Consider the following 24,576-nt stretch of genomic DNA (forward strand, 5'->3'; position numbering starts at 1 on the left):
TAAATATAGATCTCTGTATTTATCAAACAGATATATCAAAAAAAGTTATTCAAAGACCCATCTGAACAATGGTATACCTGGATAGGATTTGCTCAGATAACTTTAACTTTTGTTACTGCATAACATCAAGTTCCAAATGATGAACTATGTCCTAGCTACTAGGCTACATTCTTAGTCCCCCATCTCCCATATGCTCTTTTAAACCAAAATCCACTAGCCCTACGCTTTTAAAAGAATAATCCTCAAACAAAGTGCAATTCATGAAATAGCATAAAGATAAGAAAAGAACTGATAGAGCAGGCTAATGAGATGAGGCACATGCCCATGGATCCAGCTCTGAGACTGTGCATCTGGCTTTGAGGCTGTCTGTCTAGGGTTACTTCACCAGCATCTTGTTAATTATTTAAGTGAGAGAACAAGGGGAACTATCACCACATCTGTCACCCTCACACAGGAAAAACCTTCATTCATTGTTGGGCCAGATGTGTTTATTTGAAACATAGACTAACTAGCTACTTAATGGGTTTGAATCCTTAGCCAAAAGCTAATTAGGCAAACATATTAAGCATCAGTCACCTTACAAGGCTAAACTGTTTCAATTGTGTTGATTTCAATCCAATCTCATAAGAGAGCTCATCACCTATAAAAGTATCTGAAGAAAATTCAAGGCAAAGGAAAGGTCCAAATTACTTGCAACATACTAAGTAAAATAAATAATGATGTCCCCAAATACTCAGTACATTAACAAAATCTAAAGCTTTGCTTCAATAGTATCATATACTTGATCTAGGAAAGGAAGGCAAAAGTAATTCTTTTAGACAGATCTCTGTCCCAAAACATTCTCAGTTTGCTTGTAGGTGAAATATTAATGTCAAAATCTAAATGAATGATGATTTCTCATGTCTGATATTTATTATGCTATGTGTGATTTAAAAATGTATCTCCTGGGTATTTAACCTATCTACAAATAACTAAAGTGTATCACTAGCCTGGATGGTATTCTCTTCAAAAGAAGACTGTGCCCAAAGGCAAATTCTACAGAAAACAAAATCAGTGCCTGGGATGAAACAGGCATAATGCATTTTACAACTACTTCAGAGAAGAAAGTAAGTTACCTTCCTTAACTAGTCTCTATTATTAAAAAGCCAATATTTTTCTTTGCTACTTTAAATAGTATGGCACCCCAAAATAAAATTCTGACCATTTTCCTCCATCCTAGTACAGGTACCTGATCTCAGCAATCAAATTACCTCTTTCAGATCTTTATGTTAACTGGTAAACAAAAATATTTGAGAAAAATTCATTCATCCTTTTATCCACCAAATATTTAGTAAATCTACTATGAGTCAGGCCTTGTGTTAAGTGCTAGTAATACAATGAGAAACAAGATAAAACTTATCCTAGCAGGAAATAGAAATGCAATAACAGACAAACAATTGGCTCTGGAGTAAAAATAAAACGTGGAAAAGGTATAGAGGTCATAGACCCAAAAGAGGAAGACTGCATGATTAAATAGGGTGATCAAAAAAGGGTTTACTGTGAAGGTGACATTTGAACTAGACTTAAAGAAAGAATTTAAGCACTCCGTTGACATACAGTGTTGGTAAATCATAAGTTCGGATTTTTTTTTACTTAGACTACCTTCACATACAGTTCTAGACCAGGGAAAGAGCAACCCAAGCAGAGGCAACAAGAAGTATAAAAGTACAGGAGCAGGAGTGCGCAGGTATGGTCAAGAACAGCAAAGAGACCAGTGTGACCATAACTGAGTAGAAAGAGCAAATAGAAGATGAAGTCTGAGAGGGAGTGAGAGGCCAGACCCTACAGAACCTGGTATAGTATTACACTGATTAGGCTTTCACTCGGAGTGGGGCAAAGACCTCATCACGGAGAATCTTAAGTGAAGAGATGAATAAACTGATTGATTTTCACAAGATCACTCTTGTGAAGAATGGAAACAGAGGGACAAGTTGAGAGATTCATAATCCAAGCAAGAGATGACAGTAGCTTGGTCTAGAATGGTAGCCGTAGAGATAGAAAACAGAAGTTGGATTTTGGATAAATTTTAAAATTGGAGCTGAGAAGATTTGTTGATAGACTAGGTCTAAGAGACAAAGAAATCAATAATGACTCAAAAGTTTTTAACCTGAACAACAAAAATGATGGAGCTGCCAATGACTAAAATGGAAAACACAGCTTCGGAGGCAGATTGGGGAAATACTCAGGAAGAGCAACCTGAAATTACAGATTCAACCAAACAAAACTAAACTTCAAGTCAATAGATGTATCATGGCTAATTCAGACATGATTACTCAGAAAGCCATTGAGTCCTATGGTATGGTTGGGGTTAAGATGGCTCCACAAGAAACTGACTTGCCTCAAATTCCAATACCAATTTAATTTAGCCATAGGCATGTTGTCAATAATATAGATTATTATGTAATACAGAAAATGAAAGATACTCTTAGTTTTGTAAGCTATCCTGTGCAGCATCTTTCAATCTATTTAAAATAGAAAAGTTGATACTGTTCCAATTTACTTGCATAACCAAAGGTGACGTGCAATAGATATCTTGAATATTTAAGTATCCACAAAAGATGAATGTTCAAGTCAGCTTAAAAATGCTAGAATGATTTTCTTAGTTTCCACAGAAGAAAATATAATCTTTAGTCTCTAACTACTAATCCAGATTTTGGATTGTGGCCTTGTATATGTAATTTTTCCCTGCTTTCATTATAAGATCTATATAAAGAGAGCCTAGAAAACTGTATCCCATTAACTATCTTAAACATGCTCTACTGCTGGGCTAAAGAATATCTGAACTATTTGTAATCATTTGCTTCAACATAGAACTCAAAAAAAATCACAAATGGGAATACTAAATTACCAGTAGAATTATTTGTATATAAACAATTCAAATAAGACTCCTTCATCCAAACTAAATATATTTTTCTTTTTAACAGCTATTGTGATTTTTTTGGCCACATGAAAGGAGATAAGAATATAGACCCTAACAGAAATGGGACATAAATTAAAGCACAAGTTAATACAAATGTACAAGTATTTCCTAGTCCAAGGTGTGCCTTTTTTAAGTCATATTCTTACTTATCTTTAATCGCAGTATTTATTAAATACTATAATAATTATTGAAAATCTCACTTTTGAACTGTGTGTGTGCACATGCATGTTTGTGTGTGCATGTGTGTGTGTTTAAAATAATGTTTATGGTTCTGATTATTTACAGGTTCTAATAAGAGTTCTCAAACCCATCCAGATAAATATTTATAGAGCCTTTTAATCAATATTTAAGAAACTAGATAAAACACATTTTAGCATTTTCAACCTACTAAGAGTATAGCTGAAATACTAACTTGCTTGCCTAATACTAAGTGGCTTGCCCAGGGCTTACTGTTTAATGCTCACTCTATATATCAAAAAAAGATAGAATAAAACCACCAATGTATTTGTCACCATTTTCTAATAATTATACACTAAAAATGTTATAAAAATTGTTTTAAATTAAGTACTTACTCTCCAGCTTTATTCAGGATAGGTGCAGGACAAAGCATAGAATTAAGCTGTACACTTACTGGTTTTACACCTAGAAAATAAAATGCCACTGAATTAATAAAGGGTTTTATGCATCTCATACAGTTTCATTAATAATATGAACAGCATGTTTCAATCAGAGTTCAAATGTGGAATACTGGGTATATTAACATAAAAAAACTAAAGAAAGAGAAGAAAAAGGGAATGAAAAATGGAAAGAGATTATATGCTCCATTGACATACAATGTTGGTAAATCATAAGTTAGGATTATTTTGATGTAGACTAAGTTCATATACCATTCTAGAGTCTATAAAATATATTTTTCTCTTAAATGTTTTAAATATCTCAGATTTTTATAAATAAATGCTCTATATTCCTTAAAAACACACTTAAGATGAAGGAAGATGCAAGTTATATGTCCAAAGGAAAATAAACTTATTTCATGAGTTTAATAAAACATTTGTGTTTACAGTAAATAAATGCATTTTATGAAGTTGCATACTTAAATTGCCCTTGCAACTTTAATAATATATAAGAAAAATAATTTAGGCTAGAAATATTCAGAAAAGTTACTTAGTCAAATTGATCATTCTAGAATGTAAAAGAGAAAAATACCAATTTCATTTATTTGAGAGTTTAATAAACGTAATCTTATGAAGCTAAACATGAAATACATTTATTTTATAATGAACTCAAATATGTAATCAGAAAAAGCTAGGCAAAGCTAATGCTTAGATACAAATTACTACTAAATAAAAATAAAATTATCCTGTCCTACTCAATTGTGGAACCTATTATGAAGAGATTTTGTAAATTTTTGCCTTACTAAAATTGTGATCTTAATAGAAAAGAGAGGAATGAATTATGACATTTACCATGCTGAGATCCCCACCACTTTAATTCAATTAACACCTATTGAATAGTTACTTTGTATATGGCCAAAGCTGTGCTACTTGGAGTGTTTACACTCAGATAAACAGCAAAATAGCAGATGAATCTAAAAAAATAACTGTACCAGAGTTTACAAAGTTATAGATTCTTTCTTACAATATAAATTTTGAAGGGCAATATAATCATCAGTAAAGAAAAACATTTATATAGATACTCAAAATGCTCAGAAAACTAAGATCTATTTAAGAAGGAGGTTTTTCAGAATGAAAATAAAAACGTACTCTTTGGTTTTTGAGAAGTCAAGCATAGTGAAAATTAAAACTCAATTCCATAAATATGAAAATTATCAACGAACACTATGCTGGGTGAGAATTTGAGATGAAATAATCTATAAGGCAATACAAGACAAAGACTATCTTCAATAAACTAATAAATTGTTGGGAAATTAGATAAAGAAAACAAGTGACAAAAAATAAAGCAATGGGTAGGAGAAAAGCTGGAGATGATTAGATTTTAAGGTAAGTGTGACAAGAAATAAGCCTAGGGAAAGAAGCAATTAAATCATGTGGTTGGTGCAGTAGGTACAGAGTACAGTCAGGGAAAGTGGGTTCAAATAACAGCTCTGTCCCTTATTAGTTGTTTCACCATACGCAAGTAATTTTATTCTTTCAGCCAACATCTGTTCAAGGAGGGTAGTTAGGACAGGGTCCAGCATTTATTAAGTTCTAAACAAATATTGCTATTATTAAATAACTAATAAATAATTATCACTACTATTTGTATTATTCAGACTTCATTTCTTTCTTCTTTGATTAAAAAATATGTCACAGTTGGTTATAGTTGGAGAAAAAAAAGAAAACACTTGTTGCTGATATGCTGTGCAGAGATTAAGGCAACACGAGATTACTGGGGACCTACTCTTTGTATATGTTTCATTTACAGTGTAGGTGCAGAGGACACTGCCATTCCGACTCCCCAACATGAATCCTCTTCCACTCAAGACAATCTGAAATTCTTCTAGAAGTAAAAGAAAAAATAAACATTTTAATCACTGCTTTACCAAAAAAAGACAAGCTGAAATGAAAGTATTAAGGTACATAGAATAACTCTTCATACTATTCAGTTAACTAATAGCAATGAAGACATAGCTCTATATTTCCAACTGGGCTGGCTTTCTTAGACCCTCTAGGTAAATGTAGTGAAGGTATCATTCACTGCCATATGGGGATGCATTATTTTATTTTCTAAACAAAGTGTTTCTCAGCAGTGACCAAAGTATTAGAATGGAAGCATTAACAGTCATTCCCAGACAGATACTACACAAATCTCCTCAATTTCTATCCTTAGGAAAATATCAGAAAAAAAACTTTGTTTTTCCCTGCTCTCAGGTATTAAGGTTTGGGAATGTAAATAAAACTAATTAATTACGTATGTTCTTTAGTTTTTAGAAAAGACGTATATAGTACTTTCTTTAATCTATGCCTGTCCCATACAGAATTCTTCTTGAACTACTTCCTCAGTTTACTAATCCTGATTCATTTCCTATTTCAAACCTATAAATCATCAAAAGATCATGTATTTTGGATTACTAATAATTGATGGACATCACAAAAGTTAATTTAACCTACTGTGCCATTATTTATAGTAGAAGCAAGCACTAAAAAACATTAGAAGGTGACAGAATAGGCTGGAAGGAAAGTTAACTGATCAAATATCTTGACAGACAATGAATGTTTACTGCTAACCTGCAAGACAGTATATTAACTGTTTTAATAGTGATTAACTCTTGTTTAAAAGGTCAATTGAAGGGCGGGCGCGGTGGCTCAAGCCTGTAATCCCAGCACTTTGGGAGGCTGAGGCGGGTGGATCACGAGGTCAAGAGATCGAGACCATCCTGGTCAACATGGTGAAACCCCGTCTCTACTAAAAATACAAAAACATTAGCTGGGCATGGTGGCACGTGCCTGTAATCCCAGCTACTCAGGAGGCTGAGGCAGGAGAATTGCCTGAACCCAGGAGGCGGAGGTTGCGGTGAGCCGAGATCACGCCATTGCACTCCAGCCTGGGTAACAAGAGTGAAACTCCATCAAAAAAAAAAAAAAAAAAAGGTCAATTGAAGCACAAATAAAATTTTAAATAGTTTATTTGAGCAGATGATTCTTGAACTAGACAGATCCAAATCACAATTGGTTTGGTAGCTCTACCAAGAGAATGCAAGGGGGAGGCTTTTACAGTACCAACACGGAAGTAAAGCAAAGAAAATACTTGACAAGTTACAGTCAGACAGTTGCCTTATTTGGTCTATCCCAGTAGAAAGTCCCTGGTTATATGTTTGTTGATTGTTTTTGACTGGTTGCATTTAAATTCTATTTTTCCTAATATAAGCATTTATAAGAAATAGTTCAAATATAGTTTCAATTATATTTGTAAATCAAGTAAGGTTAAGCTTACTTAGGAGGCCGAAGTGTTTTTTCCTGCTTGGGACTTCTTCAGGCCTGTTCTCCATTTTAATGTAACATTACTAATCCTACAAAACTTCTCATATCTAACATAATACAACAGGTATAATATACTCATTAACTATGCAAGAAACTACTGCCAACCCACTTTTCATTTGGTGTGTTATGAAAGGAATTTTACTTGCAAGCTAAAATAAGGTGCAGGTAAAACTTAAAATGTGATTCAGTAAGAGTATGGGCATTAAAGTCAGACAAATAAGGATCAAACAAGATAATTATTAGCAGCAAGTACTGAACGTGTGTCTGCCTCAGCTTCCCCATCTGTAAATCAGGGATGTATAAAACTTTCATATAGTGTTGTTATAAAGATTAGGTAAAATTATAAATGCAAAGAACCCAGTATATACTCAGCACAAAACAGAAGTTTAATAAATAATAGCTACTATTTTAATATTATTTTTCCATTGATTTTTCTTTGTTATCTCTAGAAATGTATTAACCTCTGCTTTTAGGAACGATAATCCTACCCTGGGATGGTCAGATGCACTACTTCCCTTAAATATCTCCACACTCATTCATTAGGGAATCTAGAAGATGCAGAGTGTGCAACCATACACAACAGGCTGGGAGGCTCTGTGGTAAATTACACAACACATTTTCTCCCCCACCAGACCCAATATTTTTCCTTTTTAAAGTAAAGTCAGGTTAAAATGAACTGTAGGTCAGACTTGAAAAAGAAATAAAATAGGCCAGAGAGAATCACACTCTGTCTGGGCAAGGATGGCTGGGAGGTGTGAAAACCTGAGTATGTGCTTAGCACCAGCTGATGAAGCCACCTGCTTCCTTCCTTCCATCCGTCCATAAGCTGGCAGATTCTGTACTTTGGTCAGGTCATCAAAGCACAGAGCTCAAAGTCTACATATACCTGATTGTTTGCACAATCAGACAAAAGAAACAATTTCATATTTTATTTTATTTGCCATAGAAAAGGTCTCAAACGTGAACTAAATATACAGAAGATTCTAAAAGCCTGTCACACAATATGCTCATTATTTAAAATAACATTCCAATCTTAAAAATTTGAATTTAAAATAGAAATATTTCAAGGAATTATTTAAAAATTCTTACACAAAAAGATGCCAAAAAAGTTAATTTTGCTATTCTTTTTTCCAACATGAGTTTCATATCATATATTTTAGCTAGAAAAAAATACAATTTCTTATATGGTATTTTTAAATTCTAAACACTTACCCCCCACACAGACACTTGAGGGCCACAATTCTAGAATTTCAGTACATGACTGAGCTAGTATCTAAAAAGAAAAGGAAAAAAAAGATTATCAAGCTATAGATCTAAATTATAATGTGAAGTAAATTATAAGATTACTAATAACCTTGAGGTTTTCTCCATACTTCAATAGATGGCAGAGAAAATCTATTAACTCTAGCATGTACAGCTACCAAGTTCTTAGGAAACTTCTGCAGTGTATTTTAGGGTATATTTTTAGATTATGTACCGTAGGATCCTAATTTTATTAAAGTAAATTCAGAGAGGCAGAGAAAAAGTTAGTGTTGTCTCAAAGTCTGGTAGCCTTTGGTATGAACAGATAACTAAAATCTCCTGCTGCCATAAAGTCTATGTTGTCCTTCCCAATCAAGTGAAAATAAGATAACAAATCAGACCTCGTGTTTAGTACTGCTGTTATGTTTTCTATTAACAAGTTCAATATAATATCAATAAAAAAGCACTTCTGACTGGGCGCAGTGGCTCATGTCTATAATCTCAGCACTTTGGGAAGCTGAGGCAGGGGGATCACTTGCGGTCAGGAGTTTGAGGTCAGCCTGGTCAACATGGTGAAACACACCTCTACTAAAAATACAAATAAAGGGCCAGGCATGGTGGCTCGCGCCTGTAATCCCAGCTACTCATTCGGGTGAGGTAGGAGAATCGCTTGAATCCGGGAAGCAGAAGGTTGCAGTGAGCTGAGATTGCGCCACTTCACTCCAGCCTGGGTGACACAACAAGCTTCCATCTCACAAATAAATAAAAAAATAAAATAAAATCTAAAAAGCACTTCTCTTTATTGGACAGTGGAATTTCTATTCCATTTCTCAGGCTTAATTCCCTCTTATGCATAAAAAATTACAACTGCAGAACATAGACTCCTTATATGAGCCAGTATTATTCTCAAAAACACAGACTGTTCTCAAGCATTCCTATTCAAGGCACAAGGCTACAAATGGAAAACAATGATGAAATAAGCTGCTCCTAATGGACAATAATCCTGTCTTTATTTTTAGAACTGCTCTGCACTATATTATCAAAGTCAGACAAATTCCAGATGATCTCTGGAATTGCTTTCTTGACATTCCTTTCTTGATGCAAGTTGAAGACAGATGCTGTACGGCAGTTTCTAGCATCTCAGCATCTCCTGTTCATAACTAGAACAGTAAGGAAGGATTGTAGCAGGAAATAGACACGCTTTTTGTGCTTTCTTTAATAACAGCGAAAATATAAGTTCTCAGCCCCTAAAATCAACTGTGTCAGATCATGGAACTTTGTTGCTGAATATACCTCTCTGAAAAGAGGGAATCATTTGTACTTTTTAAGATGATTTTCCAAGAAACTCAACTTTTCACACAGTGATTGAGATTTTGTGATTAGGAAACAAACCTGATAAAATTTTATATCTGAGAAACTACAGATGAGTTCTATTCAAATCCAGAAAGGACCAAAGAGATTCCATAGGCACTCAAAGACCTTTCTGTACCCAAATACCTCCTCCTGGTCTGCTACTTTATCTGCAATAACTAACATTCATTCCTATGGATTCAAGAATTAAGAATCCTTGTTAAAGGTTAATGTGTCCCCTTAGAAGGATGGTAACTCAAATCACTAACACCTTTAAAAATTTGGACATAATTCAGATTACAAGACTCTGAAGGAAATATAATAGAAAATTTTTGCAAAGGAATATGGAGCTAAAAACGTTCCAACTAACAAAAATGGGCATTATAGCTGTAGCCTTGGCCAATCTGAGATAACAGCGACAACAGTGAAACATCAAAATGAAAGGTCAAAGGAAAACACAAAACTCCCAAATCTATTTTGTCTGCTATCAGCCCTGAAAGAATTTATCTTAAATCATATCTTATTAAGGAGACTAATTGCATCATTCAGTTTACAATCTCTTTATTAGATATTTAGCCATAGCTTTATCAACATTATTGAAAAAATATTTCAAGTACCCAGGAAAATTATGAGATATTTAAAGATTACATCCACTGGCAATAGAAACCATTATTCTACAATTGCTTAGAATAAAGTAAATCAAAAAATTACAAAAGGATTTTCTAAAGATCATGTTCAAAAAATGTGCAACCAGAATGACCTCAGTGAATTGGTTACAATACATTTTTCTCTCTTCTACCAGTACTGACCATAACTCAATCAGATTTTACAATATTTAAGATAATTGTGCAAATGTTGACTTGATCTTTTAATTTGATCCAATGCATCAAAACATTTCTAAATAAATAAGAGTTCCAATAGCAAGATCAAATGAGCAATTCTCCTAAGGAGATCTCCTTAAAGCTGAAGAATAAACACCTTCAATGACTGTTGACAATCTACATCTTTGAAGCCAGGCCCTGTATATCCCCTATGCGGTATTTTAAAGAAGAGGTTCAGGGTGATTCAGCAATTTATGTTATATTAAAGTCTGATATTAATGAAATCAAGTTAAATTAAGCAGAGTTTAAGGATTGCTAATGTTGGATATGTCCTGCAGTAAACAGTATAACACCTATTTGTTAATAATACATTTACATTAGTTTAATATTCATAATTATTTTAATAAAATAAGTTTTTCTAAAAATAAAATAATTGAATGGAAAAATGACTCAGGTAACACATTCATTGAAAAGCATGCAGTCAGAGCACAAGTCATAACATTGGTATCACTATCTAACATCATCTAATTGAGTTTCCATGGTATGTGCTCCTCTCTAAAGTTTGTTTTATTAAAAAAAAATATCTTGGGACTTTAAATTATATTATTTGAGTGTATAACTCACCTCTTCTACTAGAAAAAAACTTTTTGAGGAAAGAAATGAGATTGCATTATACTATACAGCACATTCAGGGCTTCACACATTGTTCTATGCCTGGAGTACAACCAATAAATGCTTAAATAATAAATATTGAATACATAAATTAAAAAGGATATTAAAAATGTTTTATTAACAAACCAAGTCATATCAGGACACAGATGAGTCAGGTTAAAATTAATTTATATGAAAAAGCATCTAGTTCTTCCATAAATAATGAATGTTGGAAAACCAGAAATCTATAATTTGAAACAAACTTCACCAAAACCATTTCCAAATGAAAAATAGAAGGAAAAGGGTAAGAAAAGCGTTTATGCATTTTTAGAAAATAAAACTTGCTCTAAATTTGTTTTTTTATCTAGAGTTTATCATGTTTCAATATTAAGAAAGCAACAACTAGAGATAAAAATAATTTAATGTTTGAATACAAATAGTTTACACCATAAATTTTTTGAACAGTTTTACAAAAACAAAATAGTTAATAGTCTATTCTCACCAAGTAATATACAAGTTGAAATTGTTCATGATATCAAAATGGATAAACAGATATTTCTCAAAAGAATACATACGAGTAGCCAACAAGCATATGAAAAATGCACAACATTGCTAATCATTAGAGAAATGCAAATTAAAACCACAATGAGATACCATCTCACACGAATCAGAATGGCTATTATTAAAAAGTCAAAAAACAACAAATGCTGGTGAGGTTGTGGAAAGAAGGGAATGTTTATACACTGCTAGTGGTAATATTAGTTTAGCCATTGTGGAAAGCAGTTTGGAGAGTTCTCCAAGAACACAGAACTCTCATTTGACCCACCGATCTCATTACTGGATACATATCCAAAAGAAATTATTCTGCCAAAAAGACACATGCACTCGCATGTTCATCGCAGTACTGTTCACAATAGCAAAGCCATGGAATCAATCTAGGTGCCCATCAACAGTGGACTGGATGAAGAAAATGTGGCACATAGAAACCATGAAACAAAACACAGCCATAAAAAAGAATAAAATCATGTCCTTTGAGGCAACATGGATGCAGCTGGAGACCATTATCCTAAGTGAATTAATGCAAGAAAATAAAACCAAAGACTGCATGGTCTCACTTATAAGTGAGAGCTAAATATTGGGTACTCATGGACATAAAGATGGGAACAGCAGACACTGGGGACTACTAGATGGGAGGAGAAGGAAGGGAGATGAAGATTAAGAAACTAGCTGTTGGGTACTATGTTCAGTACCTGGGTGATAAGATCAATTGAACTCAAAACCTCAGTATCATGCAATACACCTAGGTAACAAAACTGCACAACCTGCATATGTACCTCCCAAATCTAAAATAAAAATCAAAAGGAAAGAAAAAACAGAATAAAGCAAAATTAATCTATTATATTAAAACTGTCATCTCCAAACAACTGACAAAGAGGACAAACATTCTAAACACTCTGGTTAATTTTTGCCAAATTAAATAATATTAGTGAGTGACTGAACATTCAATCAGGTGTCCCATCCACAATAACTGATGAATTATTTTTAATATTTTGCACCTCCATCATTTGTACAATAAAGAAAATTGTGAGTAATTTTCCTCTAATATGTGCTGTCACCTGTCTTTATTATGTCTCAATAGTAAAAGAAAATAGTTTCTACTAAATATCAGTCTTAGTTGACATTGGAGAGAGCTAACAGCATCATAGACCAATAGATCAAATTTAAAGATAAGCCAGATGCTATTAATAAAACTAGAGTAGTTTAAGTCATGTACCACTAAATGCAAAATTTCATCATTTGAGATCTTGGGGGCTATATATCCATGCATACACACACACACACACACACACACACACACACACACACGCACGCACGCAAAGAATTTGATATCACCAAGAAAAAATATACTATTGAAGCATCTGTTCACCCAAAAAGTAATATTAGTATTAAGGAGTACTTATAAATAAAAAAATTACATACCTTATTACCTAATCCCTAGTTTTAAGTCCTCAAACATGAACTTAGATGACAGAAAGTCAAATTTTCTAAATTAATTAAGTATAAATATCAGTAGTCCAAAATTCAAAAGAAATTCTAACATAACAGTTAACCACTCATTGGGCACTTATGTTCCAGCAACTATGCAAAGTGCTATATATGAATTTTATCAGTTAATCCTCATAAGTCTAATAAATAAATATTTTTTATCCTTGTTTTATAGATGAGGAAACTGGGGCTTAGAGAGATTTTTTTAACTGCCCTAGAATAATTAGCTCTTAACTATCAAGCCAGATGTTCTCAAGTTTGATTGAGTCCAAAGCCCATTCTTCTAGCCAGTGCCTTCAATTATCCTCCAAGTGTGTGTAATGGATAATCTAACTATTACAAAATTTAAGTCTTAACAAACTAGTGAAATGTATCTGCCTGTTTTGCCTGGACTCCTGTAATGCTACCAAAAACAATCTAAAATCTGGCTTGTTCCTTATCATCAAAAGTGTACCACTAAGCTTTCACTTTTATTTGTTGGGATATTTTTCCTTTTTTCTCAATTTATTTAAAATTTTTATTTAAAGTTCTGGAGTACATGTGAAGGATGTGCAGGTTTGTTACATAGGTCAACATGTGCCATGGTGATTTGCTGAACCTATCAACCTGTCATCTAGGTATTAAGCCCACCATGCATCAGCTCTTTTTCCTAATAAACCCCACTCCCAACAGGCCCCAGTGTGTCTTGTTCCCCACCCTGTGTCCATGTGACCTCATCGTTCAGCTCTCACTTACAAATGAGAACATGCGGTGTTTGGTTTTCTGTTCCTATGTTAGTCTGCTGAGGATAATAGCTTCCAGCTCATTCCTTTTTATGGCTGCAGCATATTCTATGGTGCATATGTACCACATTTTCTTTATCCAGTCTATCATTGGTGGGCAATTGGGTTGATTCCACACACCTTTAGCATTGTGAATAGTGCTGCAATAAACATACAGATGCATGTATCTTTGTAACAGAATGTATGTTTGTTTTAAAATTCCTAATACCATTGACTTTTGATAAATGAAAATGTTTAATCATCTATGAATTAGTAACTTCTAAGATAGCCAAATATTTAGGGCCCTCTCTCTTATTATTCTTTCTTGTCTTACTGTATTAATGCCATCTCAAATTTGTTTTGCACTGATAAAAACACTTGTAGTTTTTACCTCTCAGCATCATTCAGAACCTAAAAGACAAAAGAAGCCATACTAGAATAACAAATTACCATAAGCCCTAACTCTGGGGACACAACAAACACTTAGAAAACTACAAAACCCTGCTTATAAAAATTAAATGTGTTATATGATCTTACAACACATTTTCCTCATTAAATATGTGAATGACATCTACGTTTCATACCTCTAAAACTTTAGAACTCACCTGAGTTGGGAACAGAAAAGTCATTCAGAAATGTGAGGCAGACGTTTGGGGGTATTTTTTTTTTCTTTCTTTATACTTTTTTTCTGGACATGCAGCAGACATTGGGTAAATTTTCGATACAGAATGTCAGCCTTTGGTCCTCTCCACCTCACTGTCTCACCTGGGTTGCTAGACACACAGTTACTTCTTTTCCATAATGTTCACTATATAGGTTTCCTTTATCTCCCAAATATTCCGTTTCAATGTACCTACTCTTATTTCGTGAACACATTCATACTTAACACTGAATGTGAATATGTAAATTGATAATATTATAAACTCAAAATGATTTTTAAGCTATTAAAAATAACTTTAAATGGAAATTCTTGCAGTGTAACAATTTTAAAACAAGAAATGCAAGCAGCATGAAAGAAAATCTTCTAAAATGGGATCCCAACATTGGAAAAACAGGTCTACCTAAGAAGCAAATTTCTCTGTTGTTCCTTTTCTTCATTTCTTTCCCTCTTATATTTGTGAATCACAGAGTCTCTTTTTAACCTATGGTTGTTCTCACAAGGCATAGGATAGGCAGAAGATAAAGGTGTGAACTTCCAGGAGGAACCCATCTAGGCAAAATGGCTATTGGTATACACACTATTTATAAGACTTGTGCTTATAGTCTGGTGAAAATACACAACAGAAGAGCGTTAACAAGCACTGGGGAAGGGAGTGGAGGATGAAAAATTACTTAGTGAGTATAATGTACATTATTCCATACTAAAAGCTCTGACTTCATCCTGAAGCAAGTATTCATGTAACAAAATTTCACTTGTACCAAAAATTTATACAAATAAAAAATTTTTAAAAACATATTGAGCTCTAAATCCTGATATTTGATATAAAAAGTCTGCATTCCAATCTATTGTGCCATTGAATTAAATGCCTAAAGATAGTTTTATATATTTGATCTCTGCAATAACAGTCACTATTCTTTCCCATTGAAACCTTCCCTCTTGCTTAAGATGGATTTGTCTTGAATGCCTCCTTTAAAATATATGGTGAAAAGTCTGTCCTGTATTAATATGAGAAACTCAAATCCCAAGTATTTTCCCTTTGCTGAGTCTTAAGGATAAATCTGCTGAATAATAACATTCACCCCTTATAAATTATAATGACATTTTCTGTGGCTTCTAACTTACCATATAAAATTTTGATGCATTATATATACAATTCAGATAAGCAAAATACTCTCAAAAGTTTGGTGAATACTGCAAACTAATTTCATAGAATTTCTCTATTTGGCAAGGGAGGAAGTGTAGAATAACATATAGTTCTTTATGTAGCACTCTGGGTTTGTTTTCAGTTAGCAGCAAGTCCAGATCCAGCCTTAAGAGTCAGCTGTGACTGCTCTGCCTGCTAGCCTCCTTGAGATTATAGATGTTTGGCAGGAGATGAAAGTAGATCCTACTGTTGTCCCCTCTCTGCAGTCCAACTTGAAGGAAGCATGAGAACAGCGTTTAAGCCTGGATACTCTAGGAATGTCCCAAATAAATTTGCACTGAGTCTATATCTAGTGTAATATGATCAGGTTTCATGGCTTCAACACAGGCCAAATCTCCTTTCTACATGACAAGAGGCAGACATCCCATTCTAGAACCAGAATTGGCAAGGTTTGCTGGGGGTTGAGAACCAATGCTAAGTTAGACAGACAAATATTTCAAGAATCACATTGGTCACAAAGAATTCTCTTATCTTGCTTGTCTATGTGGTTACAATCAAGTTTTTATAACTACTGGATAATAACGGATGGTAAAGATAAACTGCTGGTATTGTCAAGGAAACATCTATAGCAAAAATAAACAGAAAGCATCGGAGGGCATGAGTTTTGTGAGAACCTTGACTTAATTTCTTCTTTCTTAGAAGTTTCATGATACATGTGGAACTATATTTTGAGATCTTGTAAGTTCCTGGATATGTTTACATAATAGACACATGCTATAATAACAAACACAGGACACATAAGAAGTAATAAAAGCAATGTCGTGGCCTGAAAAATGTATACAGTGGATATAGCTATGGCCTTTTCTTCTGGTATTTAGAATAATATGGGATTTGTAATAATTTATCATGCAATAAAATAAAATGGGGTGATAAAATCAAAATATTATTTAGGACCTATTTTGTCTTTGAAGTTTATATTGACTTTGAGAGAAACATCTAGGAACTAGACCTTAGGACTTCAAGATCAAGCATTCAGCTTGAAAAAAACAAAACCACTTTCTACAATTAATATAAGCCTAGACATATTTTTAAATCCATATTTTTTTTCTAATTTCTAAGTAGCAACAGGAAGGATAGTATTTCTGGAAAATAGAATGCAGCCCATTCCAGAAGAATGAAATAAAAACTTTTAAAATGAATAATGCCACATATTCAAAGTTCAATATAAAAAGTATGTAGTACAATATCTTCTGAATAGCAGCTGCTCAATGAATGTTTATTCTATTTAATTAAAAAGTAAACACAATACTTTTAAATAAGAAGCATGGGCATTTTGACTGTAAGATAAAAATGGAATGGGTAGCACTAGAGTTACGAATGTAAAAAGTTACAGAGCTTACTGAGAAGCAATTCAAATTAATCAAATCACATTTTCAGTTAAGCATAATGAAAAAAATTTATTTGGGTAAATTCAAATTTTGGTAATTAATAGTACCTGTAAGGCATATTTGACCAGATCAAAAACAAAATGAAAACAAAAACAATATGAAGAGAAACAAACTTAAGATATGTGCTTTTTTTTAAGTCTTGTTTTAGATAGAATATCTTTCTAGATAAAAAAAAGAGTATTAAAACCCATTGAATGGTTTCTTCTGTAATAAAATTTTTTTAAGATTAACTCTAAATAATAATGCTTTTTCATCCCCAAAATAGATGATTTGTTTATATACACATTCACATATGCTACCTAAGCATCTCCAAAATTTTTATGAATCTATTAAAAATTCTAAATATTCTTCCCAGCAACAATTATTTAACACCAATTTTGGATCTATAACATCATTGACAACCAATCATCACAGATAATTTACAAGTGCCCTAGGTGTGTCCTTAGCAGATAGAAACTGCCAATTAAATGACCCACAGCATGCCAGAAAATATTGGTAAGGGTAATAAAGTCTAAAGAAAGCAAGTTATTTCTTTTTTTTCTGACTCATTGAGCAGCTTTCAATACTATAGGATTCATCTCCAATACAAAAGATTTCAAGCTTATAATCAAGGAAAAATAAATGAAAAGTATTCATTTTTAAAGGTACCAACAAAATGAAGCTTTAGTAATTTGACATCCAACTGCATAAAATAAGCAGCAAAAACAGCTGGAAAGGTGTTTCTCATCCTCTTGTCTTGCTTCCTTTTTACTTTTTAATATTCACATGTGTGATTTTTGTTTTTTTCTATGGCTTCCAAACATCCCAGACAAATATATTTTTCTCTAAGGGGTAACACTACAATTAAGAAAAATTGTTGTTTTATAATCACATGTTTTGGTTGAGATCTTTCCTTCAAAATGCTTACAGCTTCAAAATATCAGTTGCTCAATACAGCATGCACCACTCTGTCCAATTTCTAAATTTAGATTATCTTCTGCCTTGTAAGTAAGCAAGTAATAAAAGCACAGATGACAAATTTCTAAACAAACTTTTACCCTAAGAGATCTGTGGAAGAAGGTAAACCATAATCATCGTCTTTTACTTTTCTGAGCTCCAAATGAAACAGATGCATAGTTTTGATTACATTGTTAATGAACACACTCCCAGATAATAAATCTTTTAAAAAAAATTAGTTTCTTCCATATCTCACAATTGCAATATTTAAAATGAATCATATTAGCAGTCTTGCTCTTTCATTACAACATAGAAAAATGCCAAAAACAGATTATGATTGGAAACAAGTTTATCTGCCTCTACTTTTTTATTTTGTTGTTGTTGTTGTCTTTGGTCACTATAAACTCAAAATAATCATTTAATGCTATCTTAGAAAATAAATAAGCTTCCTATAAAAAATGCTTTGAATTTATGAGATAAAATAATAATAAATGGACTATTTCAGAATGTAAAGAAATTGTTTCTCAACATAATTTTCACTGTGATGCATACATTATTTTATATTATCCCTATTTGCCCACTTTCTTGTTTATTCCATTTGATTTTTCAGAAGTCCAGGATGGCAAATAAAATGTTTCCCTATGCAACAATAATAGAAAAAATGTTTTATAAATTCTTCTAGTAATTTTCCAAACACACATCCTAAGAATCGTAAGCTCAGAAAACTCTGGGGACTATATCTATGTTGGTTACATAAAACATAGAAGAGTGTCTTGAACACAACCAGTACCAAACAAATCCTTCTGAATAAAGTGAGAATTGTTATATTTGGTAAAAATGAGGTATAACTGAGAAATTGCACATTTTCCCTCATTATAATGTACACCAAATAGTACATCTGGTCACAAATATTAATCATTTTCTCCACCTTTTCAATTTCGTTCCACTCAATTGAATCTGCTTTTAAGAGCAGGTAAGGCTCTACAGGACGTCTCCTTTTTTATAGTCCAACAGATTAAAGTTAAGAAATTAAAAGCTGGCATTTAATTTTATCTGTGTAGCCAAATGTCATCAGTTCAGTTTAGTTTTCTCACAAAATATCACAAAGCTGTACTTATTTATTCAAAGTGGATTTGCTTTTCTTAAACTACAATCCCAACCAAATTTTTTTAAAAAGAAAATAATAATATTATTAAGAAATATTTTCATACAAATGCAAATACAGCATTGGACAGTCGAGGCCAAAATAAGATCAGTTAATAAAACAAATAATTTAAAGGAAACTTTCTATGTTTATTTTCAAGTGGGATTTAGGAGGAATGGGGTGTCTGTTTAGAATATATGTCAAAATATTTTAAATGTATTTGAATTATACTGAGCTGTCATCGCTACTGATTTTTTTGTTCCTACCCTCGACTCTTTTTTCCCCCTTACACTTCTATGAATAGTACCCCTTTCTATTTAGGAAATTGTTTTCCTCTCCATATGTTCCTAGTGAGGCTGTCAATCATAGTACTTTCTTCTTCCTCTCTCCCTTGCCCCCAACAGAATTGGTACAGGAAGAAGCTCATGATTCAATTGAATCAATTAGAGTCCTCATCTGGGACCCTATATGCTGATGCAGAGACGACAGCCCTCACTTTCCAATTTGCTTGCTGAGGACCATGTAAGCCTGCAATCTTCTGCAATTACAGTTCACCACCACTCATCTAAACAAGGAATGAGGCCAATAGAAACATAGGCAAAACTTACTAAGAGAGAAGACCTTAAGAACATGATTGATTCTCTGGATTCAGCTGTACCTGAGGTAATTTCCCTCTCTGGACCACCTAGTTAAAGGCCAGTGACATTCTTTTTTTCTTTTCCTTAAACTAGTATTAACTGATTTCTTGTCATGTAAAATCAAAAGAGTGTTAATACAGTGAAACACAAATATGAAGATTAAGTCAAATTTACATGAAATGAGAGGCTAATTTTCTAATGTTGAAATATATCATAACTACATTAGAAAAATATAAAAACATTTTTAAGAACTTGCACAGATTTTTATTCATTTATTTTATTTATTTATCCAATGCATATAGAATCAGAGGTTAATTTTTAATGTTCCAATATACCATAATTATATTATTAAAATATAATAATATTTTTTAAACTTGCATAGATTTTACTTATTTATAATTAAGAAATATGAATTAAGCAATAACTACTTACCCAACACTATATCAAGCATTAGGTAAAAAAACAGGAGTTGGGGGATACAGTTTCAACCTTCAAACCATTAATATGAAAGTTATTATAATGAAATACCTTATTTACATTCAGTACTAATGATCCTCGGACAAAGAGAAGCCTAGAATAATCTGATTTACAGTTATTCTCACATTATAGCCAGTCCTTTTTAACAGAAGTCCTGGAAATTGGTTTCTAGTTTTGAGTAAGGTCTACTGGTTTTGTTTTGTTTTTCCTATGAATGTATCTTTACAGTTTCTCAGACTTTAGGTTTTTAATCAAACCATGATTCACAAATAGAAGTTTTCACAACTAAGCAGTCAACATTCATACCAGAGTGTGCTAAAATCACTTAAGCTAAGGTATTATCAGCATGTTTATTAGGTACCCTCTTCTATGAAACTGATTTGCCTGAGAGAAAATCTGTTTGCAATGTTTTCTCATTCCATTAAAATAGAATAGTTAGACACTTTTCTTCTTATTTTTTTCTTCTTAGATACTTTTCAAACAAAATAACAGACATTATTGACAGAAAAAGATTTCACTCCAAAAGTGAAATGAAGCTTATATCTCCAGCACTATGAATGAAGTTACTTTTTGAAATTTTACTTTTCCCTTTAGAAACCATCTAATACAGTTTTATTTAAATGTCTTAAATGTGTGGGTGATCGTTCCCTTCCTATTTATGCTTCTATACTTTCCCATTAGGAACTTAGAAACTGTGGCATTAACTGCCATCACCTAGGATGTAGTGTCTTAATTCTTTCATACCAGAGTTATTTATAAAACCAGCTTCACAACTGATTTATCTCTTTCTGCTTAATACTTTCTGTGGTAGTTTACAAAAAAAAAAAAATGTGGGAATAATTTCAAATAGTGCAACATCCCATTGTCCTGTTTTTACAAAAGAGGAGGAAGGGCACAGAACTTTTTGATTTTTATTCTTTCCATATTATTCACCCAATCGGTGGTTTTCTTTTATTTTTAATGTTTTCTTCCAAAATGCTGCATTATGAAACATTGAACTAGAACCCACAGAGTACTCACATCTTAGTCTGGCCTTTACTAGTTCAAATAAAATTTCATTTCCAAATATAAGTCATGCAATCACCTTCCCAAGAACATAAAAATAATTTAATATTCCAAGGTTTTAAAGATAATCTGAAGTGAAAAGTGAAAAATAGAATATATATATGTACTTGTGTCTGTGGACAACAGGAGGGGAGAAAGAAAAAGAGGAGGGATAATGACTCAGTCCTAAGGTTTTCTAGCCTTTCCATTCCACCTGGTGTCTAACTCCATAAAGGACATCCCCCACTAGGTTTTTCTTGTCAAGCTCAAATCAACTTCTCCCTCTGCCCTATGCCTTCTTCCATTATGTACAATAACCCTTTTGCCCCCTCTGTAAAAACAGTTTTCACTCTAACTATTCTTAGTCATTCATTTTAGTCAGAGCCAGAATACCCAAGTTACTTTTGACTCCTCTCTCTGTCTCTTGAACCCTATAGCCAATGAGTTCTCAAGTTCTACTAGTATTTTAATGATTCCCAAATTTAACATTTTACTTCTAGTTTCACTGCCCAACCTAATAGTTAACAATAACTAACCTTTGACAGCAAATATTTGCTATAACCCTCGGAGCCAGAGCTCAGCTCAACAAGAGTCCAAAGATTTTATACCTGGAGGTTTAGCCCCACCCTGTTCTTGACATGATTCTTGCCAGAATAAAGAGGTTATTAGGTGCTTCCCTCATGATCCTTGACCTAGTTTCATTGTGAAAGACAGAATCCCAGTGCCAAGAATAATCCCTAAAGAACTATGACGATCCACTGTTTCTTTCCAAACTACTGAGTTTCTTCTCTGAATTTCTAATTAGTACTATAAATCCCACCACACAAATTGTGGCTCTCATGAAATGTAAGGTCCAGAGGAATGCTGCATAGCTTTTGTCATGGGAATACTGAATTTTCTTTCCAAGTTGTTAGCTAGGTCCTGATCCTACAGCTTGAGGATTCAGTACCAGAGCATGTACAAATACTTGACTTTGTGTGTTACACTATCTAAAATCCTTGTTGTTATGACCCACCTGCTGAATCTGATCCTCTTCCATGTCAGTGCCATGTCTTTTTATGCCCAAGACCTTGTTCAAGAAGACTGGGGGTCATCTCTCTCAGTGAACTGCCCTACAGAAGGATCCGCAGCCCCATCATTAGCCCCTGGTTAGCCTCCTGCCATGCCTAGTTTTCTATCTATGTTTTAAAGCCAAGCCCTTCTCACTTAGGTCATTTTCAACTGTTATCCAATTTAATTTAAAAAAACAAAAAAATGAAATGGAAATCATTATCCCCATTTGACTAAGCATTTTAAAACTCAGAGAGATTACATTACAGGACATACCCCAGGTCACTTGGCAAGAGAGAGTTGGAATTCACATGCAGGTTTTACTGTTCCCAACCTCATTTTGTCTCCACTATGTCAGCCTTCCTTTTACCATGTCTCACAAGGACAATGGCAAAAGACTTATAACACATCATTGTCTTCCAAATCATCTTGTACATTATTATAAGAGTACACTTCCTAAACCTGCATGGCCATCATATAAATCCCATGCTCTAAATTAATCTTCCATAATTTCCTACTTATTTATGAAATAAGAGCCAATTCTCAAAACAAGTATGTGAAAGTCTCCATAATCTGGATCCAGATGACCCATCAATGTTTATCCCTCATACCCTCCATGATCCTAGCAAACCACACTCAAGCCTAGGCCTCAGCCACTCAGCTTGGATTGTTCTTGAAGCTCTGTGTTCTTTGTTTCTAATTAAATCTATCCCACTGTGTTCTTTGTTTCTAATTAAATCTATCCCACTGTTCAGAGTCCAGTTCAAATTTCACAATAAAAAGCCTCTCCTAACTTCACATTACTCAACCTATCCTGTCTTTATGCCACCTTACACTAGAGTCACATTGGCATTTAACACCAAGAACATTATAAGATTATCTTTTATCCCATAGGGTGACTCACTGAAATTTTCCTTCTCTAAATGCCCACAACACTTGTAAATCTTTCAGGGGACTACCATACTCCAAATCTCAAATAGTCATTAATATCAAGCCCCTTTAGAGAGAATATGTCTTATTTAAGTTTATATCTCTTCTTCTAACCTTAACACAATGCCTTAAGAACACATGGACACGGGGAGGGGAGCACTACACACTGGGGTCAGTTGGGGGGAAATAGGGGAGGGACGGTGGGGGGTGGGAAGCTGGGGAGAGATAGCAAGGGGAGAAATGCCAGATGTAGGTGATGGGGAGGAAGGCAGCAAATCACATTGCCACGTGTGTTCCTATGCAACAATTTTGCATGTTCTTCACATGTACCCCAAAACCTAAAATGCAATAAAATAAATAAATGGGGGAAAAAAAAAGAATAGTAAGGGCTCAGTAAATGAACTAATGAAAGAACGAGTTAATTGAGGAGAAAAAGAAGAAATGTTTTTCTCCAGTATCTACTTGAGATAATGCATTATAAACCTTATGCAACTAAGATTGGAAATTACATTAATATTCCCCAAAAATGTTGAATAGAAATCTAAAGATGTTAAAACAATGTATTTTCCCCAAAATTAAAAAGGAATGTTTAAATGATTTTCTGAATCAAATACATTTTAGAGAAGACATTAAAATTTTAACATACAGGATTTTTGTAACAAAGGGCCTTGAAAGTCCCTTGATTCTGAAGTTGTAAAAGACAGAACTACTACAGTGTTTCTTCTTGTTTTTAACTACAATGAAGAAAGGCTCCAAAATAAAACTTTCTTAATCTTGCTGATTAAGAAATTAATTCTAGACAATCATGTCTTAAAATACATAATAATTTACACATTAAGGGGACCAGACCGTCTTGGTCACTGGATTTCAGAGGGAAGAGAAAACAATAAAAACCATGTTGTCAATTTTTTTCAAAGATTGACTTCAAAAAAATTAATGTGCTGACAATGAGGCCAGATGTATTTCAAAAAACAGTTAGCAGGAAAAAGAAATTATAAATTTAGCAAATATTCTGCCTTCATAGTGCCATATAACTGAAAGACTTAAATTTTTTTATTTCTTCCATTGATTTGGCTTTATGTAAATGCATTCCATAGTATAATTTCACCCATTAGTTTGATAAATCATAAAGAAGTCTCCTCTCTCCCCTAACCCTGTGATAGAGACACTATATTTGTTTTAAAGATCAAATATATATTTTTTAAATCAAATTGTATTATGTAATTACAAAGTCCAATTCAAATTTAAGGCAAAGTTAGAGGTTTTATACACCATGAGGAATGGAGCAATCTTT

General features: G+C 33.3%; 1 protein-coding gene across 1 annotated transcript in view; it reads right to left on the reverse strand.

Moving 5' to 3' along the window:
- ANTXR2 (ANTXR cell adhesion molecule 2) overlaps positions 1 to 24,576 on the reverse strand; it is a gene marked incomplete at its 3' end in the record, with an annotated part of 90,590 nt that overhangs the window by 45,554 nt on the left and 20,460 nt on the right. The window contains exons 8-10 of the mRNA XM_017530183.2: positions 8,152 to 8,212; positions 5,360 to 5,458; positions 3,532 to 3,601 (exon numbers count right to left, since the gene is read on the reverse strand). Coding sequence (XP_017385672.1) covers positions 3,532 to 3,601; positions 5,360 to 5,458; positions 8,152 to 8,212 — 230 coding nt within the window. The remainder of the gene's footprint in view (positions 1 to 3,531; positions 3,602 to 5,359; positions 5,459 to 8,151; positions 8,213 to 24,576) is intronic.

This window comes from Cebus imitator, unplaced genomic scaffold (genome assembly GCF_001604975.1).
Source record: "Cebus imitator isolate Cc_AM_T3 unplaced genomic scaffold, Cebus_imitator-1.0 Scaffold64, whole genome shotgun sequence".
In the NCBI taxonomy this organism is placed as follows: domain Eukaryota; kingdom Metazoa; phylum Chordata; class Mammalia; order Primates; family Cebidae; genus Cebus; species Cebus imitator.